Consider the following 20,177-nt stretch of genomic DNA (forward strand, 5'->3'; position numbering starts at 1 on the left):
CTGATGCGGTTAGTTTATTCCATGCTTCAGTAATTCTGAACGTGAAAAACTGCTTCTGAAAGTCATGGGTGCTGTGTTGGTTTGTTGCTTTTGTAAGTCCAGAAGTATTCGACACATGGAATTCAAAAAGTTGCCCAAGGTTGTTGCTGTTGGAAGGATGGTGGGTTATCTTGTGGATGTCTATCAGGTCCGATGCCAAGCATCGTATCTGTTACCGTTTTTGTTTCACCTGTTTCAATCTTTTGGAATGTGGCTATGCTGGGGCACCACCTTGATGGCTTTGTCGAACAAATCAATCCCACTACTTATTCTTTTTAAGCCTGGTACTTATTCTATCAGTCTCTTTTGCTGAACTGCTACGTTGCAGGGATGTAAACAAACAAACTAGTTGTCAAAAAGATGGTGGGGGACCAACACACACACACACACACATATCAGGCGTAGCTGTTTGGTAAGAAATTTGCTTCCCAACCATATGGTTTTAGGTTCAGTCCCACTGCATGGCACTTTAGGTAAGTGTCTTCTACTGTAACCTCGGGCCAACTCAATCTTGTAAGTCGATTTAGTGAATGGTAACTGAAAGAAGCCTATCGTGTGTGTGTGTGTCTTTGTATCTGTGTTTGTCCTCTACCACTGCTTGGCAGCGGTATTGGTGTATTTACTTCCCTGTAACTTAGCATTTTGGCAAAAGAGACTGAGAGAATAAGCACCAGGCTTAAAAAAGAAAAGTATTGGATCGATTCATTCAATTAAAAATTCTATATATACATGATGGGCTTCTTTCAGTTTCCATCTACCAAATCCACTCACAAGGCTTTGCTCAGCCCAAGGCTATAGTAGGAGACACTTGCCCAAGGTGCCATGCAGTGGGACTGAACCTGGAGTCATGTGGTTGGGAAGCTAATTCTTACCACTCGGCCACGTATGTTTTTTACCTCCAGTTCAGTTCTTGCTTCATGCAATCCAACCATAACCACCTCATCATGCATGAATGATTACCTTATCCAATTCCTTATCATTCCTTCTCCAAAACGATTAGGTGTGATTTGAAGGGAATTTAGCTGCAAATTTTAGCATGTCAAGAGATCACTTAGAGATTCAGTTCAAGAGTCTGTCTACTTCATATTAAAATCCCAAACCTCATAGCCATTAATTAATTACTAATTATACAGTCTGATACTAATTAATTATTGAATCATACAATCTCATAATTAATTAGCTTAATATTTATTCATTGTTAATTAAGCAGACTGACAATTATTAATTATTAACTACAAAGTCCGGCAATTATTAATTATCAAAGTTAGAATTTCAAATTTAATATTTATAAAAATATTTATTTCATTAAATTACAATTTTTTTTTTTTTATGATTCCTTGTGATTGTTTGTTGTCTGTCACAGCTTCCATACTGGCAACTGTGGCCACCTAAGTATTTATCCTTGGACATCCTTCACTGCTTCTGAAAGAAATAAAGAAAGTAAGAAATAAAGAAAACAAGAGAAAACAACAAAAAAAACATAAGAAAGAGAGAAAGAAAAGAAGTAGAGTAAGAAAGAAACAAAAAACAAAAACAGGAATGAAGAAAAAAGCCTTAATCAAAGGCCTCGTTCTTCAAGGCCTGCTTTGAGTTTGTCATTGATGGGGCCACAAACAGCAACAAAAGGAATCTGACAGAGAAAACTAACAGCCAAGTGATTCTTCAATCAATGCATTAAATAAATCACTGGATAGTTGGTTGGTGAAGTGGCATTGAACCAGTGTGTGTGTTTATTTTGAATTTTTATTGGTTAAATGACCCTCCCTAGACACAAGATTTGGTTCATCATACAAATTCACACCAAGAATCTTGCAAACCAAATACAAGAATGGAGTATTTCAAGGTGGTGCTCCAGCATGGCAGCAGTCAAATGAGAGAGAGAGAGAGAAACAGAGACAGACAGACATGTATATATACATATGTATAGCTATCTATCTATCTATCTAAGAAGCAGAAAGAAAATACTCTGAGAAGTTTATCATGAATAAAAGAAAGAAAATATTTACATCTTTATCAAAATAAGCTACTGGTTCCATTCATTTTGAAGACATTTAGTCATGCTGTAAGAGAAGGGAAAATTATATATTTAGCATACACAAAGATATGATGAAGAGGTATTAAATAACAGAGTGAAGTAAAGAACATAGTAATATGAAAGTTCATATAGTACAGAGCCAAATAAAATAAAATATAAACATTAAATAAAAATAAAGCAAACCAAATTTATTGTAAAACATTAAAAATCATAAAGCAGGCCTCTGACAAAAAAGAAACAACCGAAACATCACAATTAGTTAAATGAATTAAGAATAATGATCAGGAGTAAATAATACAGCATTCACCTAATTAAACCATTAGAATTATCAAAATCATTTTTAAATGTTTAAAACAAGTCATTTGATTTTTAAAATAATTTCAAAGTAACTTTAAAATCAGCTGATTCTATTATTTTATTCTTAATCCTGTTATTTACTGCAGCATCCTTTCTTTAATACTTGAATGTTGCAAGAATTTTATGATTACAATTCATTATTCTTTCATTTCACTTATTCTGGATACTTTAAGAATTCTGCCAACTTATAGTCAGCCAATATATTCAGAATATCATATCTGTTATCCACCTCAGGTGTCTGAGTAGCACCAAATGAATAATGTGTAAATGCAGAAAGAAAATTTTTACTTTTTTATCAAAATAAGCTACCGGTTTCATTCATTTTTAAGAAATTTAGTCATGCTGTAAGAGAAGGGAAAATTTTTCACAAAAATATTAATAACAATAATAATAACATATGCATGATTATACCTGTGTCTTATACAGGAGATTCTAATTGCTCAGCCATCTCGATATACACTGATTTAAGGTGAGTGTAGTAGTTCATGGTCACAGCAGCATTCTCATGACCGATTCCAGACATCTTAAAACCACCAAATGGTATACCAATAGTAACTACATTGTAATTGTTAACGTAGATACTGCCAGTTTGTAGATTACCAGCAACACGGTGAGCTTGCTGTAAGTCTCTGAGGAGGGATACAGAAACAAAAAAAGACATAAAAGACTTCATTGTTGACTTCATAAGAATTTATAAAACTTAATAACATTTTAATTACAAGAAAATTGCAGTAAAGCTGCATGAAAATTGTGTCAGACATGACATGTAGACCATCATACAACTTGTCTTATCCTTCTCTTCCATTTTGAGATGTGCATTGGACTTTTATTCTTCTCTTCTGTTTTACAAATTCAGTGTGCACATGCACATTGAGGGTTCATTCTTCTTTTTCATGTTCCTACTCAAAACTGTTTCCAGATCAAAACCTTCTGACAAACTGCATTCGTGAGGAGTGCTTCGTACTCTGATGGTTTTGAAATAAGCATTTTAGAGAGGAAAAAATTGTAGTTTTCCTGAATTTGAAGTAAAATTTCAAAAATATTTTCAGTGCAGCTTCCCAATCATATGGTTCTGAATTCAGTTCTGCTAGGTGGCACCTTAGGCAAGTGTCTTCTTCAACAGCCCTGGGTAAACCAAAGCTCATTACATGGAACTGGTAGATGGAAACTACAAGAAGCTTCTTATATGTGTGTGTGTGTGTGGTTGTGTCTGTGTCCCATGATCACTTGACAACCAGTGTTGGTTTGTTTACAACACTGTAACTTATTGGTTCAGCAAAAGAGAGAACAATAAAAGAAGAACTTAATTGTTGAAGTCATAAGAATTTATAAACTTTCAAAAGATGGAATAATTCATTTTTGGAACAGGATCTCGAAGTACATATAAAGCTATAAATAATAGCATTATGTGTGGATAAAAATATAATGATGCACAAATAATAATATAGTTGGCTCCATTATTATACACTTATTATTATGTGCATCATCATCATTTAAAGCCCATCATCAATGCTGGCATGTGATGGACGGTTTGACCAGAGTTGGCAAACTGAGGAGCTGCACCAGACTCCAATCTGTTCTGGAATGGTTTCTATGGCTGGATGCCGTTTCTAACGCTAACCACTTTACAGAGTGTGCTGGATGCTTGTACAGGGCACCACACAGATACTTTTATGTAGCACTGCACAGGTGTATGCCACACGGGCACTTTTACACGGCACTGCCATGGGTACTTTACACTACTGGCAGGATCAGTCTTAACACTTCTGCTGCAGGGTATGAGATGGAAAAGAATGCCGCAATCAAGACAGAACTGGAAGTGCATTGTGACCAGCAGTGTATAACAGCATCTGATAGTCTGGTCAATACTGTGATGTGTGTGTGTTTTATTGTTGGAATACCTTTGATTAGAGGGTTGCTCAACCAACCGATACCCAAACATATTCCAACAACAGCAACTCTTCTTCATTAAAACAAAATTATGAACAACAAACATACTTTGTAAAAATTCCTCCTGCAAGTCCAAAACAGCTATCGTTGGCTCGCCTGACAACTTCTTCTTCAGAGTCAAAGACCAATAATGATAAAACGGCACCAAACACTTCTTCTTTGACTACAGTCATGTCGTCTTTGAGGTTTGTTAGTATGCAGGGTTTGATGAAGTTACCCTTTTGAAACTTTGGGTCCTCTAGAGTAATTCTGCCTCCACCATATGCTACCGTGGCACCCTAGAAATAAAATACATTTATACAGACAGGTAAATAAATAGCAATATCAGTCTTTTTGAGTGTTGATTGTGGTCACAACTCATTAAAAAACTAAAACTGGCTCTTCATCGGTTATAACGATGAGAGTTCCAGTTAGTCCTATCAACAGCCTGCTTGTGAAATTAATGTGTAAGTGGCTGAGTATTCCATAGACATGTGTAGCCTTCACATAATTCTTAGAGAGATTTAGCATGACACAGAATGTGACAATTACAAATACAACTCATTTTTGCCAGCCGACAGGACAGTAGCAACATGAAATAAAGAGTCTTGCTCAAGGAAACAAATGTACCATCAGGAATCAAACTCACGACCTTGTGATTGTCAGCTGAATACCCTAACCACTGAGCCATGCCCCTTCACTACTCATTAAATTAGAAATGTAACTAAATGAGACTTCCACTGAAATTTGTACTTATAACATACAGTTGTAGCTAAAAGTTTGGGACATTTTTTTTAAAATTTAAAATGTTATAGCCACCATATTACAGTAAGTAGTAACAATATATTACAAATCAAATATAAAATTGGGCATTTAATATAAAAATTCTAAGTTTCAGACCTAAGTTCCAAACTTTTGGCCAAGTAACAATATATTCAGACTCAACATCATACTGTATATCAGTTGCTTTCAACCATTTTTTTTTTGCCTATTTCTGACAATTATATGGAATGGTCTTGACTGGATTGTCTTTGCTCAAGACAATCAATGTCTGCTCAAACAGAGCATGAAATCTCAAAGCTACAAGATAATGCATGGTTAATTTAAGACAATGGGAATAAATAAGGATTACATTTGAGAGAGTAATCTGAATGCTGGAGGGTTAAGGGGGAAGTAATAGATTATTAGAGATGTGGGTAAAAGTGAAAGTAGCAAGAGAGGAACAAGAGTGGAGGTGCAATTGATGGGGAATGCCAGTATGGAGAGTGGTGTAGTAAGGAGAGAGAGAGAGAGACAGAAGTGGTGCAGGAAGGAGAATAGATTGGAAAGTAGGGGGAATGACGTGGTAGGTGAAGAAGCAGGGCAGCAGGGCCCAGAGGTACATAAGGAGTAGGTTATGAATGGTGGAATGGGATGAGAGATATGAGAGTGTATTGAGAATGATATGAGCAGTGGATCAGGAGGGGCTGGAAAGTGGGACAGTTTCTTAAGAGTGTGAGGGGAGAGTAAAAAAGACTAAATGAAGGCTCACCTCTTTTTTGGCTATTTCTATAAAGTGTAAGGTTTTCTCAGCCTGTTCTTTGCTAATCGAGGCACCAATAGTTGTGTCTTCCCTCATGGGGTCTCCAGCTTTCATCTTACTTGTCTTTGCAATCAGCTCTTCCAAAAATTTCTCAGCAATCCGCTTTTCCACAAACACCCTGGTTCCATTGGAACAGACCTAATTGGAGAGGATATTTCAAAACAGTTTTTTTAAGGAGGCCACAAAAAAAGTAAAACATAAGTCAGTTTGTCTTATTTATAGAAGGAATACTGTTGGGAGCCACTGGGGGGGGGGAACCTTCATGGCCAAGGAATATAGAGGACACGTTTCTATGCATGCAAAGCAACAATCAAAATGAAGACGAATATAAACAATATACGTAACATAAATTCCTCATCTTACTCATACAGAATTGCATGTTCTTCTTTCTCTGGTTACCAAAGCAATGGTTGGAATATTCCCATACAATCGTCACTTTGTAGAATATTGCTGCCAAGAAAAATTGAAACTGCACAATGGAAGCATATGTATCTACCATCAAGATTCTTTCACAACTCTTATACCTGATTAAAACCATAAAGCCAAGACTCACGTAAACCAAATTCATATGAACACAAACTCGCAAGTATCCTGAACTTATGCAGCTTCACTTACCTGCCCAGCATTCAGGAAATTGGCCAAAACAGCGCCATTCACTGCAGATTCCAAATCACTGTTGGCAAAGACGATCAGTGGAGATTTACCTCCTAACTCCAGAGTCACATGTTTTATTCCCTGGAAAAACAGTGGAGGAAAGAGAAAAGACATCGTGTAAGCTTAGTTAGAAATAACATCAATAAATATCTATGACAAGGATTGAAACTATGATGTTTGCTCTTACCTTTGCACAGGCCTCCATGATTTTCGTCCCAGTTGGTACACTGCCAGTAAAAGTCATCTTGTCAATGTTGCTATGGTTACTGAGTAACTGACCAGTTGCTGCTGCACCCTGTTGAGGAAAAAAGACAGATAAGGGACGTTTTTCAGATCATCATCATCATCTGCATTATTAATGTCATCATGTGTATTTGTATATATGCATGTGTGTGTGAACATGTATGCGCATGTGTACATACATCTGTGTGTGTGTGTATACACACACACACATACTGTGGTGGGCATGGTTCCACTAATCCGCTAACAGCTAATTAGTGAAGCTAACTTTTTGTTTAGTAGATTAGCATTTTCTCCAACTTTGGAAACTGTTAGCTGACCAATTGCTTCCATTAAATTTAGTTCCACTAACTTTAAGTCCGCAAACAAAATTCATACATTTGTTCCTGTCTGTTGTGGGCGTGTCCCAAAGGGTCTGTCAGGCACACGATTGGCTGACCATGTGGACATGTGACAAAACGTGATTGGCTGACACAGCTGCAGCATTGTGTAATTCTGCAGTTTTGAGTTGTGTTCTCTTGCGACATCGTCACATAACAGACAGTTTTACAGCATCAGTGACAGCAGTGGACGTTATCGCTTATCATTACTGAAGGTGAAGACATTTTTGTTTGGCCTCAGGATGAAGGGCTTGTTGAAGAGTCTGCAACAGCTGTGGGTGATGAAGAGGTCATGTGTGTGTGTGTGTGTATATTATATATATATTATATATATATATATATGTATAAGGGTGAAAAGGAACACACGAGTTGATATATATGAAAAAACAAGTCAAAAATAGAAAATGCTAAAATAATTTTATAGTGAACATTTCAGTACCGGTTTCGGTCATTTTGAGACCTTTTCAACTGTAACGATTAAATAATTAAATTTAGAAAAATTAGAAGAAAAGTTTTCTTAAAAGAATATTTCTATAGTAGTGTTCAGATTTAAGTGGCATTCTGCCTTTCTCTGACTCCCTTGTTTGCACTTGTGTGTTCGAGGTAGTTGTGAGTTCTTGGTAGGGTAGTAGAGGGAATATAGAAAAACTCATAGAATTCCAGAAAATTTTAAACGGACTGGACGTAAACATCCAATTCACGATGGAATATAGCCAACAACAACTCCCCTTCCTCGATATCCTCATTAAGAAAGCTAATAATATAATAGAAACAGACATATACTATAAGCCTACAGACTCTAAGCAATATCTTCCATTCAATTCATGCCACCCCAGACACACCAGGATGAATATCCCCTTCAATCTAGCAAAAAGGATATGCACTATAGTCTCTAACGCAAACACCAGAGACACACGACTACAAGAACTATAAGATACCCTAATCACCAGGAACTATCCACCTTCACTTATTGACAAGTGCATTCAACGTGCCCTTCAACTTAACATCAAGGAACTGAGACATCCCAAATCAAAGAAAAACTTACATCTCCACACACAACCCTCTCAATAACGAAGCCTTCGACACTATCCTCCACAACATACCCCTCCTAAAAAAAGACCACAGAATGAACACAATCCTCCAAACACACACGATCATAAAAAGCAAAAGACAGCCTAGATCCATGAAAAGTCTCCTTACACAAGCCCGAATTCACTCTTCAACACAGAAGCCGACAGTAAAAAAAATGTGGAAGACCCAATTGCGGGATATGCGACTATCTAATCGAGGGTTCTGAGTTCTCCTTCAAACAGGGACAACGGTTTACAGTGAAAAGCAACTTCACATGTGCTTCGGAGAACCTAATATACTCACTAACCTGCTCCGGTGTCAAGAGCAGTACATAGGCCAAACAAAAAATGGTTTGCGTAAACGAATGGCCCTGCACAGATCCCAGATAAAAATTCCCCAAAACAGAAAAATAGCTTTTAGCCAACACATAGATACTTGCGCCAACAAAAAAACACCAAACTTCAGAATTTTCCCCCTCTACCAATTTAGGGACGATACAACCTCGAGACAAAGAATAAGTAAAGAAAATCTCTTTATTACAAAATACAAGCCACTTCTTAACGGGTCTACGACAAACAATTAATATACCTCAACTTTAGAATAAAAGAAAAAAATATATATACATTCGCGGGGTTCTCTTCCCCTTCTCTCCCCCTCTTTTTACATTGTCTGTCTGGACTCCTCTCTTCCTACTTCTCTCCATGGCTATGCATACTTAAGCTAGTAACCTACCTCATTCTTGATTCCGAATTCCTTTTGCCAAGTCTGTCCGTAAACGAAGTGATCCCAAGATAAGAAATCTTTGAACTTTAATTCACCCCGTATCTCTATTTATTATTATTTATTATGTATCATTATTCTGAGCCCCCTAGTCGCCACTCTGTTTACTATTTCAGCCTCGCCTCGTTTTTGCATATTCTGTATAATTCATTAGTTATCGTTATAGATATTTAAGATCTATCTCCCTTACAGGCTGATCGAATTGGCCGCCGATTTCTTCGCGGGGTTCTCTTCCCCTTCTCTCCCCCTCTTTTTACATTGTCTGTCTGGACTCCTCTCTTCCTACTTCTCTCCATGGCTATGCATACTAAGCTAGTAACCTACCTCATTCTTGATTCCGAATTCCTTTTGCCAAGTCTGTCCGTAAACGAAGTGATCCCAAGATAAGAATCTTTGAACTTTAATCACCCCGTATCTCTATTTATTATTATTTATTATGTATCATTATTCTGAGCCCCCTAGTCGCCACTCTGTTTACTATTTCAGCCTCGCCTCGTTTTTGCATATTCTGTATAATTCATTAGTTATCGTTATAGATATTTAAGATCTATCTCCCTTACAGGGCTGATCGAATTGGCCGCCGATTCTTCGCGGCGCGCCCGCCCTACCCACCCCCTCCACCACCACCACCACCACCACCACCACACCACCACCACCACCACCAACCACCACCACCACCACCACCACCACCACCACCACCAACCACCACCACCCACCACCACCACCACCACCACCACCACCACCCCCCCTCCACCACCCCCCCTCCACCACCACCACCACCACCACCACCACCACCACCACCACCACCACCACCACCCACCACCACCACCACCAATACCGGATATCTCTATTTTGCTCCAACTATACCGGATGTCGTTTCTCCCACCACCATTATAGGTGTCTACTCTTTGAACCCCCCTCTTCAATACGCTATTTCACCATGCATTACCCCTCTCTCGATATCCTACGTTCTACTTGCCTAGAACCTGTCCTCTGAACCACCTCTCCCACTGGTGCTCCCCTATATTTCTGCCCCCCCACCACCACCATTATAGGTGTCTACTCTTTGAACCCCCCTCTTCAATACGCTATTTCACCATGCATTACCCCTCTTTCGATATCCTACGTTCTACTTGCCTAGAACCTGTCCTCTGAACCACCCCTCCCACTGGTGCTCCCCTATATTTCTGCACCCCCCCCCCCCACCATTATAGGTGTCTACTCTTTGAACCCCCCTCTTCAATACGCTATTTCACCATGCATTACCCCTCTCTCGATATCCTACGTTCTACTTGCCTAGAACCTGTCCTCAGAACCACCCCTCCCACTGGTGCTCCGCTATATTTCTGCACCCCCCCCCACCACCATTATAGGTGTCTACTCTTTGAACCCCCCTCTTCAATACGCTATTTCACCATGCATTACCCCTCTCTCGATTTCCTACGTTCTACTTGCCTAGAACCTGTCCTCTGAACCACCCCTCCCACTGGTGCTCCCCTATATTTCTGCACCCCCCCCCATAAAAAGCACCATCCGAACGTGGCCGATGCCAGACCCCTCTGGCACCTGTGCAGGTGGCACGTAAAAAACACCCACTACACTCGCGGAGTGGTTGGCGTTAGGAAGGGCATCCAGCTGTAGAAACACTGCCAGACTAGACTGGAGCCTGGGGCAGTCCCGAGCTCCCCAGACCCCGGTCGAAACCGTCCAACCCGTGCTAGCGCGGAAAACGGACGTTAAACGATGATGATGATGATGATGATGACACAGAAATACTACACTCCATAGAATCCATTACTAATCAGCCCCTTCATAGCTATATTTACACCCATTCATATTCTCCCTTCTCCGTTTTTTTCTTCTTCTTCTTCTTCATCATCATCGTTATCATCATCATCGGCGTCATCATCATCGCCACCATCATCACCACCATCTTCTCCTTCTCCTCCTTCTTCTTCTTCATCATCATCGTTATCATCATCATCGTCGTCATAATCATCACCACCATCACCATCATCTTCTCCTTCTCCTTCTCCTTCTTCTTCTTCTTCTTCTTCTTCTCCACCCCCTACCCCTTAAGTTTGTCACTAATGTTTTTTAGTATAACACCTACGCTAATTCTATAAACAAGCCTGTCAATATAAATATTCTCCTGAATTGAACTGAGACTGCCAGCCGCCACTGACCATTCAAAATACGACCATCAGGGCACTCCCAGATTCTCCCACCCCCCTTTCCTCACCAGCCTTCCCTCTACTACCCTACCAAGAACTCACAACTACCTCCAACACACAAGTGCAAACAAGGGAGTCAGAGAAAGGCAGAATGCCACTTAAATCTGAACACTACTATAGAAATATTCTTTTAAGAAAACTTTTCTTCTAATTTTTCTAAATTTAATTATTTAATCGTTACAGTTGAAAAGGTCTCAAAATGACCGAAACCGGTACTGAAATGTTCACTATAAAATTATTTTAGCATTTTCTATTTTTGACTTGTTTTTTCATATATATATATATACGTACATTGTACATACATTTGTGTATACGCATGCGTGCGTGTGTCCACATGTCACCAACGCCATTTGGCCAGTGGTGACAATATGTCCTGCAGCACAATATGGAGTACCTTTGATGTTAGGCCACCTGGGTTGGTATTGAACCTACAACAACAAATTTAATCAAAAGCAAACAAAGAAAAACAAAACAAATCCCTCACCTGTACAACATTGTAACATCCAGCAGGTAACCCTGCCTCAGCATACACTTCACCAAGCATCACTGCAGAAATCGGGGTCAAAGGAGATGGTTTGAAAACCATGGCATTACCACAGGCTAAAGCTGGTGCTGACTTCCAAGAAGCCATTTGAATTGGGTAGTTCCATGCACCAATGGCTCCAACCACACCAAGAGGCTCACGACGGGTATAGTTGAAACTGCCTCCAGGTAAAATCAGATGTTCTCCTGTTAAATACAAACACATGGAATATTGGTTTCAAATTTTAGCACAAGGCCAGCAGTTGGGCGGGGTGGGGGGGGGGTTAAGTCGATTACATCAACCCCAGTACTCAACTGGTACTTATTTTATCAACCCCAAAAGGATGAAAGGCAAAGTCAACCATGACTGAATTTAAACTCAGAACGTAAAGACAGACAAAATGCCACTATCTGTTAATGATTCTGCCAGCCCACCATCTTCTATATATATATGTGTATATATATATGCAATAAGGGTAACGATAGAGAATATGGAGACTGGTACATCCTGAAAATTTATTTCCTTTCCTTTTACTCTGTCATAAGAGCATATTTTCACGGTTACAACAACCCCCACACGTTTCTACTGCACAGTGTATGAGCAGTTGCATTTGTAGCTTCACTCAGGGTCTTTCAACCAGATTGGTTTCAAAATGAACTGAATTCAGGTCACTTGTTTTTTACTTCTTTGGTCTCCATATTCTCTATCGTTATAATTATTACTAATATACACTCCAGAAAATGTGACCATCCAGTGAAGCAAATAGAGAATTACCCACGAGAGGAATTCACAGTGTAAGTGACAACTCCTCGAAGTCAGAGACATTAAATACTAATCAATGCAGTGAGCCATAATACCTGGAAAATAACTGAGAGCTACCACAGTATCCTCCTGGATAATATAACCCTCTAAACTCATATTATTATGTGTATATACATGTGTGTGTGTGTGTGTGTGTGTGTGTGTATCAAATTAAACACATGACTAAAAGAGCTACTAATAGTTTCATGCCATTATGATACTTAAACAGGTACATTTATACATATGCCATGTATCTTAAAGTAATCTTGTGTGTGTGTGTGTTTGTATGGTGCTCCAGCATAGCCACAGTCAATTGACTGAAACAAGTAAAAGAATATATAAGATGAGTTCCTTTCAATTTCAGTTTACCAAATTCACTCAAAGCTTTGGTTGACCTGAGATTATAGTAAAAGACGCTAGCTCAAGATGCCACACAGAGGGACTGAACCTGAAACCATGTGGTTGGGAAGCTAACTTCTTAATCACACAGCCATGTGCCTGCATCTCATACAAAAATATCAATTTGAAAACATTACTCAATGAATTTCACTGATGCAGACGACCATCACTCTCTTCAAACAGGTTTTATTGGATTATGTAATTCCCCTCTCGTTTTCTTCCTTGCATAAAGGCTTACCTGCGAGGTTTGCTGCCAGACCCCCAAAATACTCCAGACAATCAATACAGCCATCAACATCGGCACGTGCTTCCCATATAGGTTTACCAGAATCCAAAACTTCAATTTGAGAAAACTCCTCTCGTCTTTCCTGGTGAATATCAAAATAAAATGGAGAGTTTAGACTGAGGACATTTAGGGGTGGGTAAGGAAATAAAGGTAGGGAACTGTAGAGGGTATCTTTATTTGTTTGTTTCAGTCATTGGACTGTGGCCATGCAGGAGCACTGCCTTGAAGGTTTTTACTTGAACAAATTGACTCCAATACGTATTTTTTCAAAGCCTAGTACTTATTCTATAAGTCCCTTTTTCCAAACCAGTGTTTCATGGATGTAGACAAACCAACACAGGTTTTCAAGTGGTAAAAACACATAAACACACACACACACACAATGGTCTTTTTGCAGTTTCTGTCAACCCAATCTGCTCAAAAGGCTTTGGTTAGCCCAGGGCTATAGTAGGAGGCACCTACCCAAGTTGCCACACAGTGGGACTGAACGCAGAACCATGTGGTTGGAGAGCAAACCACTTACTACACAGCCTCTCCTGCATCTATACACACACACACACACACCATCTTCATCTTTTAACGTCTGTTATTCCATGCTGGGCCTGACAGGTTCAAGGACTGCATTGAGCATCAATGTATGATTTGCCTTGGTTCCTACAGCTGGACGAGGCCCTTCCTAATGCCAAACACTTTACAGAGTGTGGACTGGGTGTTTTTAATTGACATTGCCTTCAAGCTTGCAAGACTGCAAAGCTCAAGAGAGGCAGCTTTACTCTAGGGAATGAGGGGTTAAAGTATGAGAAGGGGTCAGAGTAGAACAGGTGTTTTGCTATAGAGGTGCCACATAGTTACTCTCATTTCAGAAAATAGAGGGCAAGTGATCAGGGAAAGGATAAAATAGAAGCGATAAGACACCTGTTAAGGCAGTGAGCTGGTAGAATCATTAGCATGTCAGGTGAAATGTTTAACAATATTCTGTCTGTCATTACGTTATGAGTTCAAATTCAATCAAGGTTAACTTTGCTCTTCATCCTTTCAAGGTCAATAAAATAAATACCAGTTGAACTCTGGGGTTGATGTAATCAACTTAACTACTCTTGGGAATGAGTATAAAAAGCTGCACCCCTCTGCCAAGCTATGGTGAGCCAGTGTGTCAGAGTAGGCTCATCAAACCAGTATGATCTCAAACTCAACTTCACAGCCTGCACATTAGGCCGTAGTTGGGTGAAGAGAACATGCTGTTGCCTTCATCCTGCAATAGACTGAACATAGGTAATCCAATCCAAGACATCCATTAAAAAAAATGATAGAGTATGAAGAAAGGAAAATGCAAAAGACAAGGGTCACCTTGAGCAACTGAGCAGCTTTGCGCAATATTTTTCCACGTTCAAAACCAGAAAGTTGAGACCAATGTTGAGCAGCAGACCTGGCACTGTTCACTGCATCATCCACATCTTTGGCACCAGATGAATGGAAAGTCCGTAGAACTTCACCTAGAGAAAGAAAATAAGAATCTTGATTACCAAATAATAAAAGAAACGTTTAACCCTTCAGCATTTGAAGTGACCCCATCCAGCCCAAATATTCTACCAGTGTTATGTTCAAACCTGCCAAATTTGGCCTCTCACACATACCCTAGAATGCCATTCTGAAAATAAATAATCGCATTATTGAAACCCTGAAGCAACAGGATAATGCAGGATTCAATTGAAAATGATGTAAATAAACAAGACTCATGTTTGACAGAATAATCTGAATGCAAAAGGGTTAAACTGGTCGTAATTGACTCAAATATTCCACTAAATATTCTACATTGAAACCAATCAGAGCTGGCCTCTCACACCTACCCTACAATGCCATTCTAAAAATAAACAATCACATCATCAAAATCTCAAAGCTGAGAAATAATCCAGGATTAATTCAAATCAATGTGAACGAGCATTATGTTTGACAGAGTAATTTGGATGCAGAAGGGTCAATAATCCCATTTCCTCACTTTTTACAATTAAAGTACAGAAGTACAGACGTGGTTGTATGTGTGGCAGGTATGGCTGTGTGGTGATAATGTTCACTTTACAACGATGGGGTTTCAGGTTCAAACTCCGTGGGCGAGTCTTCTAATATGCACACATGCATGTGTTTGTGTGTGTGTAAAGGATGAGCAAAATTGGTGCAAAGAACAGAAATAAACACACTTGCAACCAAGTTATCTTTCTCTAGAGAGAAAGAGAGAGGCAGACACACAGACAGATTTACCATTCATCATTTGATAAGATAAGTACTAAACAAAGGTGAATCCCTTGATTAGGGTCTCCCAGATGTAACTGCTGCCCTTTATCCTCTCAGGGTTTGATGACATAAAGAAAGTTATTTGCCTTTTTTTCTGATTCAGTTGTCATCGTCATCGTCATCATCAACAACATCATTTTAATGTCTGCTTTATTATGCTTGCAAAGGCCAGGCAGAATCTGCTGAGGCAGATTTTATATGGTCAGTCATCTTTACTGTCACCAGCCTTCGGTCCAGGGCTATAGTAGAAGACCCTTGCCTGAAGCATCACACAGTAGGACTGAACCTGAGACCAGAAACTTTGGAAATGAACTTCTCAAACAAGGGCCATGCCTGCACCTCTTTATTTCACCTGCAATCAGTTGCCATGACGACGCTGACTGTCCATGGTTTGGCTGGAGAAGCTGCCGACAGACTGGTCAGTTTTTCAACAGAGTTTTCCACTATTATCTTTTAGCTTTTTCTTTTACCTGTTTGACTGCGACCATGCTGGGGCACCACCTTGACGGGTTTTTAGTCAAACAAGTCAACCCCAGGATTTATTCTTTGTAAGCCTAGTACTTATTCTATCAGTCTCTTTTGATGAACTGCTAAATTACAGGAACATAAATGCACCAGCATCAACTGTCAAGCGATAGCAGGGGTGGGGAGACAATCACAGATATATATATATATCTATCTATCTATCTATCTATATATATATATATATATATATATGACAGGCTTCTTTCAGTTTCCATGTGCCAAATCCACTCTCAAGGTCATAGAAGACACTTGCCGAAGATGCCACACAATGGGACTGAACTCAGAACCATGTGGTTAAGAAGCAAGCTTCTTACCATGCAGCCATGCCTGCTCAAAAAATAAATACAAGTGAATCAGCATACAGAGTCACAATACCATGATACAGCTTCATGGAAGGTCAAAGAAGGCAACTGCTTAATGGTTACACAATCGGCTAGAAATAGCAGCCAAATCTTCATTAAAAGCAAAACACAATACAATTGTAAATATACAAAAAGACAGTATGGTCATGACTGGAATGACTTTGATCATATGTATTCTTGATTAGGGTTGACCTAGGGCTAAATAACAACAAGTTTAAAATGTGACCTACCAGTTGAAGGGATGACCAATGGCAGAGTTTCTTTGTCTTGGCCTTTCGGCTCAACCCTGGCCCCATTCACAAAATTCAGGCTCTGTTGGACGGCAGCACACTGCTCCTGGGCATATGTAGAGAAGGTTTGGTGCCATTTCTTGGCCACCAACTGGACAACAGATCTTCTCATTTCAGGGTAGAGTAGACGTACCTGGAAATAGGTAAGTTCTATGAGTAAGGTGGCAGTGGTGGTGATGTTTGTTGTGGAAGTGGTAGTAGTTAGTGGTGCTGATGGCGATGAAGATAGTGGTGTTGGTGGAGGAGATGGTGGGGTGGTCATGTCAACAGTGGTGGTGAAAGTGGTGGCTTTAGGGTTTGAATTCAAATTCTGCTGAGGTTGACAAATTAAGTACCAGTGAAACACTGGGGTGATGTAATCAACTAGTCCCCTCCCCCCAAAATTTCAGGCCTTCTGCCTATAGTAGAAAGGATCATTATTGTTATTATTATACAAGGCAGCAAACTGGCAGAATCGTTAGCACACCAGACAAAATGCTTAGCAGCATTTTGTCTATCTTTACATTCTGAGTTCAAATTCTGCCAAGGTTGACTTTGCCTTTCATCTTTTCATGGTCAATAAAATAAGTACCTGTTGAGCCATGGGTTCGATGTAATCGATTTACCCCTTCCTCGAAATTGTTGGCCTTCTGCTAAAATATGAAACTATTATTATTATTATTATAATTGACGGTGGCGGATGGGCAAAATCCTTTGTGCCTTGAATACAATTCCTTGGCGCATTTCGTTAAAGCCTCCTTAGAAATAGCGCACCCGAGTCGCCCACATTTGGGGCGATCGCAAAGGTCAACCCAACCGGAGTGCAATGGAAGGGCCTCACTCTGGGAGAACCACCTTGATGATCATGGTTTACCCCTGTGCCAGGTAAGTATATGACAAGTTGTGGTGCACCTGAGCACTGCATACAATAATTTCATTATATATATATTATGTTCTCAGCTGAAATTCTGCCAAGTTCAACTTTGTCATTCTTCCGAAGATGCTAGAATAGATTACTTGTCAAGCATTGGGGTCACACCTCTTTCGAAATTGCTGACCTTGAGAACAAATTATAAACTAATGTCATAAGAATGGTGAATTAGTAAAACCGTTAGAACATGGAACAAAACGACTCGCTGCATTTGTTCTACCTCTATATTCTGAGTTCAAATCACGCCAAGTACTAAGTCTTCTCAGTAGCCTTCTGCCTAAATAAGAAACTATTACTGAAGAATGTCGAGCACAGAATGGGTCAAAGAACTGATAAAATGAGTTGTGGTACATAGTTATGTCCCTTTAAATACTGAACTGAAATGCTGCCGAGGTCAACAGCCTCATTCATCTTTGCAAGTCTGCAATTCTGGCGCCGATTTAATTAACTGTTCCCAAACATTCCGTCGAGATCAACATTGCCTTTCATACTTTTGGGTTCGATAAACAAAATAAAGTATCAGTAATGTACTGTAGTCCATGTGATCTACTTGCACCGGCCCTCGAAGCTACAAAAGCCAGAACCGTTGCAAAAAATGCTTAGCGGCATTTCTTACGGCTCTTTACGTTCTGAGTTGTAGGCCTTGTGCTGAGGTTAGAAAGTTATATAATTAGCTACCATTTCTGACAGGTCGAGTAACCACATGAAATTATCCCGTTGGATCGCAAAGTCCTTAATTTGTAGGGTTGGTGCATATTCGATTGAATCGCACCAGTCTATCCCTGGTACTAATCACCCATAAAAATAGGTGGCAATCCTTCGATATAACTCGACAAAACTATAACGAACACTCGGCTGTTTCTGTAACAACTTGACAATTCACTTCTGATATCTTCCTGACCTCCGTGGCAGCTGCTGATTACCAAATAAGTAGAAGTATATACATTCTACCTACTTAAGTAGAGTGCACATGCACCCTACTTCAACTTCGCCTTTCATCTTTTCGGGGTTGATAAAATAAGGTGCCGGTTAATTACTGGAGTCGAAGTAATCGACTAACTTCTTCTCATTGAAATTGCCGGCCTTGTGTCTATAACAGAAAGCATTATTAATGTAAGCATTTAGTCTGGTGCCCTACCGACTAGGTTGACCCGAAGTTAAACACTCGAGGCAGAGCCCACAGACAAAAACTCGCGACCTGGTTTCGGATCCCGCTTGAGAACAATTTCATTTCACTTTCAAGTCCAGTTTCATAAAAATCATTATACAAAAAAAAGTTTAAGCGAGTTAACAGTTTTTTACACCTCTAAGCCTATAGAATTATATTATTTAAAACAAGGATTTGCAGTGGTGTACAGCATTTAGGGCACACGTACCGTCTTCTCATAAACGAGCACCGACCGCTCTTGTCAGCGACCGAAAGGGTCTCTTCGTCATTATTCAATCTGCTAGATATGGTAGGTAAATTGCCCTAACACTATACACCCTGCCTTCTTACAAAATAAATTTACATTACGTCGCTCTATCTAAAAAAAATGTCTACTGTCTTTAAAATAAACAAATAAAGACGGGACGGCCACGGTTCGAATGCTTTTTATAATAGGTTTACATGATATAGGTTGACCCGAAGTTAAACACTCGAGGCAACGGTCCTATATAACTACCGCACCAAAAGTAGATTTATAAATCTAATTATTATAACCATTATAGAGAAGTTGGAACCACAAACCTCTTTAAAAAGTGTTCGAGTCGCAAATGCTGTCGGAATTATGTCAATAGTATGGGAGATAACCCGCAGCCAACTGTTGATAAAACATGGGAGTCGGCTTCTTGTAAATGTGTGTGTGTACTTATAGATGATTAAATGAATCTGTGTATCTGTAGAGGTATAGATACACAGTGTGAGTGTGTGTACGTGCGTACAGATGCATATATGGGTGTATGTGCGAAAGGCAAAATAATCAACCTTGAAATTTAAACTCAGAACGTGACTAAAGATTCTACCACTTCCCGCCGTTATATTATAATATAATGAAATTATTGTATACAGTGCTCAGGTGCACCACAACTTGTCAAAAGTGCATATAAAGCATATGCAGTAATGTACAAATGTCTGGAAAGTGAACAGTGTATGAGTCAGATACATGCTTGTGTGTGTATGGAGGGGAGAAAGATCAGGTGTAGTGTTGGCGAATCTCAGGAAGCATGGAAGTTTTGAAGGATGCAGTGCTCCGGCAGTTTGTTCCATACTTCAGCAACTCTTAGCTTGAAAAATTGTTTCCGAAAGTCATGGGAGCTGTGCTGTTTTCTGACTTTGTAAATATGTCCACGGGTGTTAGACAGGTGGAGTTTGAAAAGGTGCTCAGAGTTATTGTTTGTAAGATGGTTAATAATTTTATGGGTGTCTGCCAAGTCAGCTGCCAGACGTCGGAGTTTCAATGTACCCATGCCCAAGGAAGTAAGGCGTTCAGAATATGGCAAATGCCTGATG

At 39.6% G+C, this 20,177-nt stretch overlaps 2 protein-coding genes and 1 non-coding gene across 4 annotated transcripts in view; 1 reads left to right on the forward strand and 2 right to left on the reverse strand.

Annotated features, from left to right (window-relative positions):
* Positions 1-20,177, forward strand: part of LOC115225911 (protein O-mannosyl-transferase TMTC3) — a 355,782-nt gene that overhangs the window by 58,172 nt on the left and 277,433 nt on the right. The window lies entirely within an intron of this gene.
* LOC115225913 (4-trimethylaminobutyraldehyde dehydrogenase) lies at positions 1,317-19,570 on the reverse strand. Of its 2 annotated transcripts, XR_003882964.2 has the most exons (12): positions 19,416-19,570; positions 16,717-16,909; positions 14,658-14,803; positions 13,263-13,392; positions 11,786-12,030; positions 6,784-6,891; positions 6,558-6,677; positions 5,892-6,080; positions 4,430-4,659; positions 2,843-3,060; positions 2,046-2,099; positions 1,317-1,461 (listed from the first exon to the last, which is right to left on the reverse strand). XR_003882964.2 is itself a non-coding variant. In XM_029796917.2 (11 exons), exons 2-10 carry the CDS (start codon positions 16,886-16,888, stop codon positions 2,850-2,852), a joined length of 1,551 nt encoding a protein of 516 aa, XP_029652777.1. In that variant the 5' UTR covers positions 16,889-16,909; positions 19,416-19,570; the 3' UTR covers positions 2,706-2,773; positions 2,843-2,849. The 2 variants fall into 2 exon arrangements, 1 of the variants encoding a protein (XP_029652777.1); XM_029796917.2 differs by lacking the exons at positions 1,317-1,461; positions 2,046-2,099 and adding an exon at positions 2,706-2,773.
* On the reverse strand, positions 17,491-17,648 carry LOC115225920. Its single transcript, XR_003882966.1, has one exon. It is a non-coding gene; the product is annotated as a U1 spliceosomal RNA (small nuclear RNA).

This window comes from Octopus sinensis, linkage group LG28 (assembly GCF_006345805.1).
Source record: "Octopus sinensis linkage group LG28, ASM634580v1, whole genome shotgun sequence".
In the NCBI taxonomy this organism is placed as follows: Eukaryota; Metazoa; Mollusca; class Cephalopoda; order Octopoda; family Octopodidae; genus Octopus; species Octopus sinensis.

Coding starts and splice junctions, on each gene's coding strand:
- LOC115225913 (XM_029796917.2), bottom strand. CDS start 16,888: ATGAGAAGATCTGTTGTCCAGTTGGTGGCCAAGAAATGGCACCAAACC. Junction 14,804..16,716: donor ATTGGTCATCCCTTCAACTG/GTAGGTCACATT, acceptor TTCTTTCTCTAG/GTGAAGTTCTACGGACTTTC. Junction 13,393..14,657: donor AAGCTGCTCAGTTGCTCAAG/GTGACCCTTGTC, acceptor GATATTCACCAG/GAAAGACGAGAGGAGTTTTC.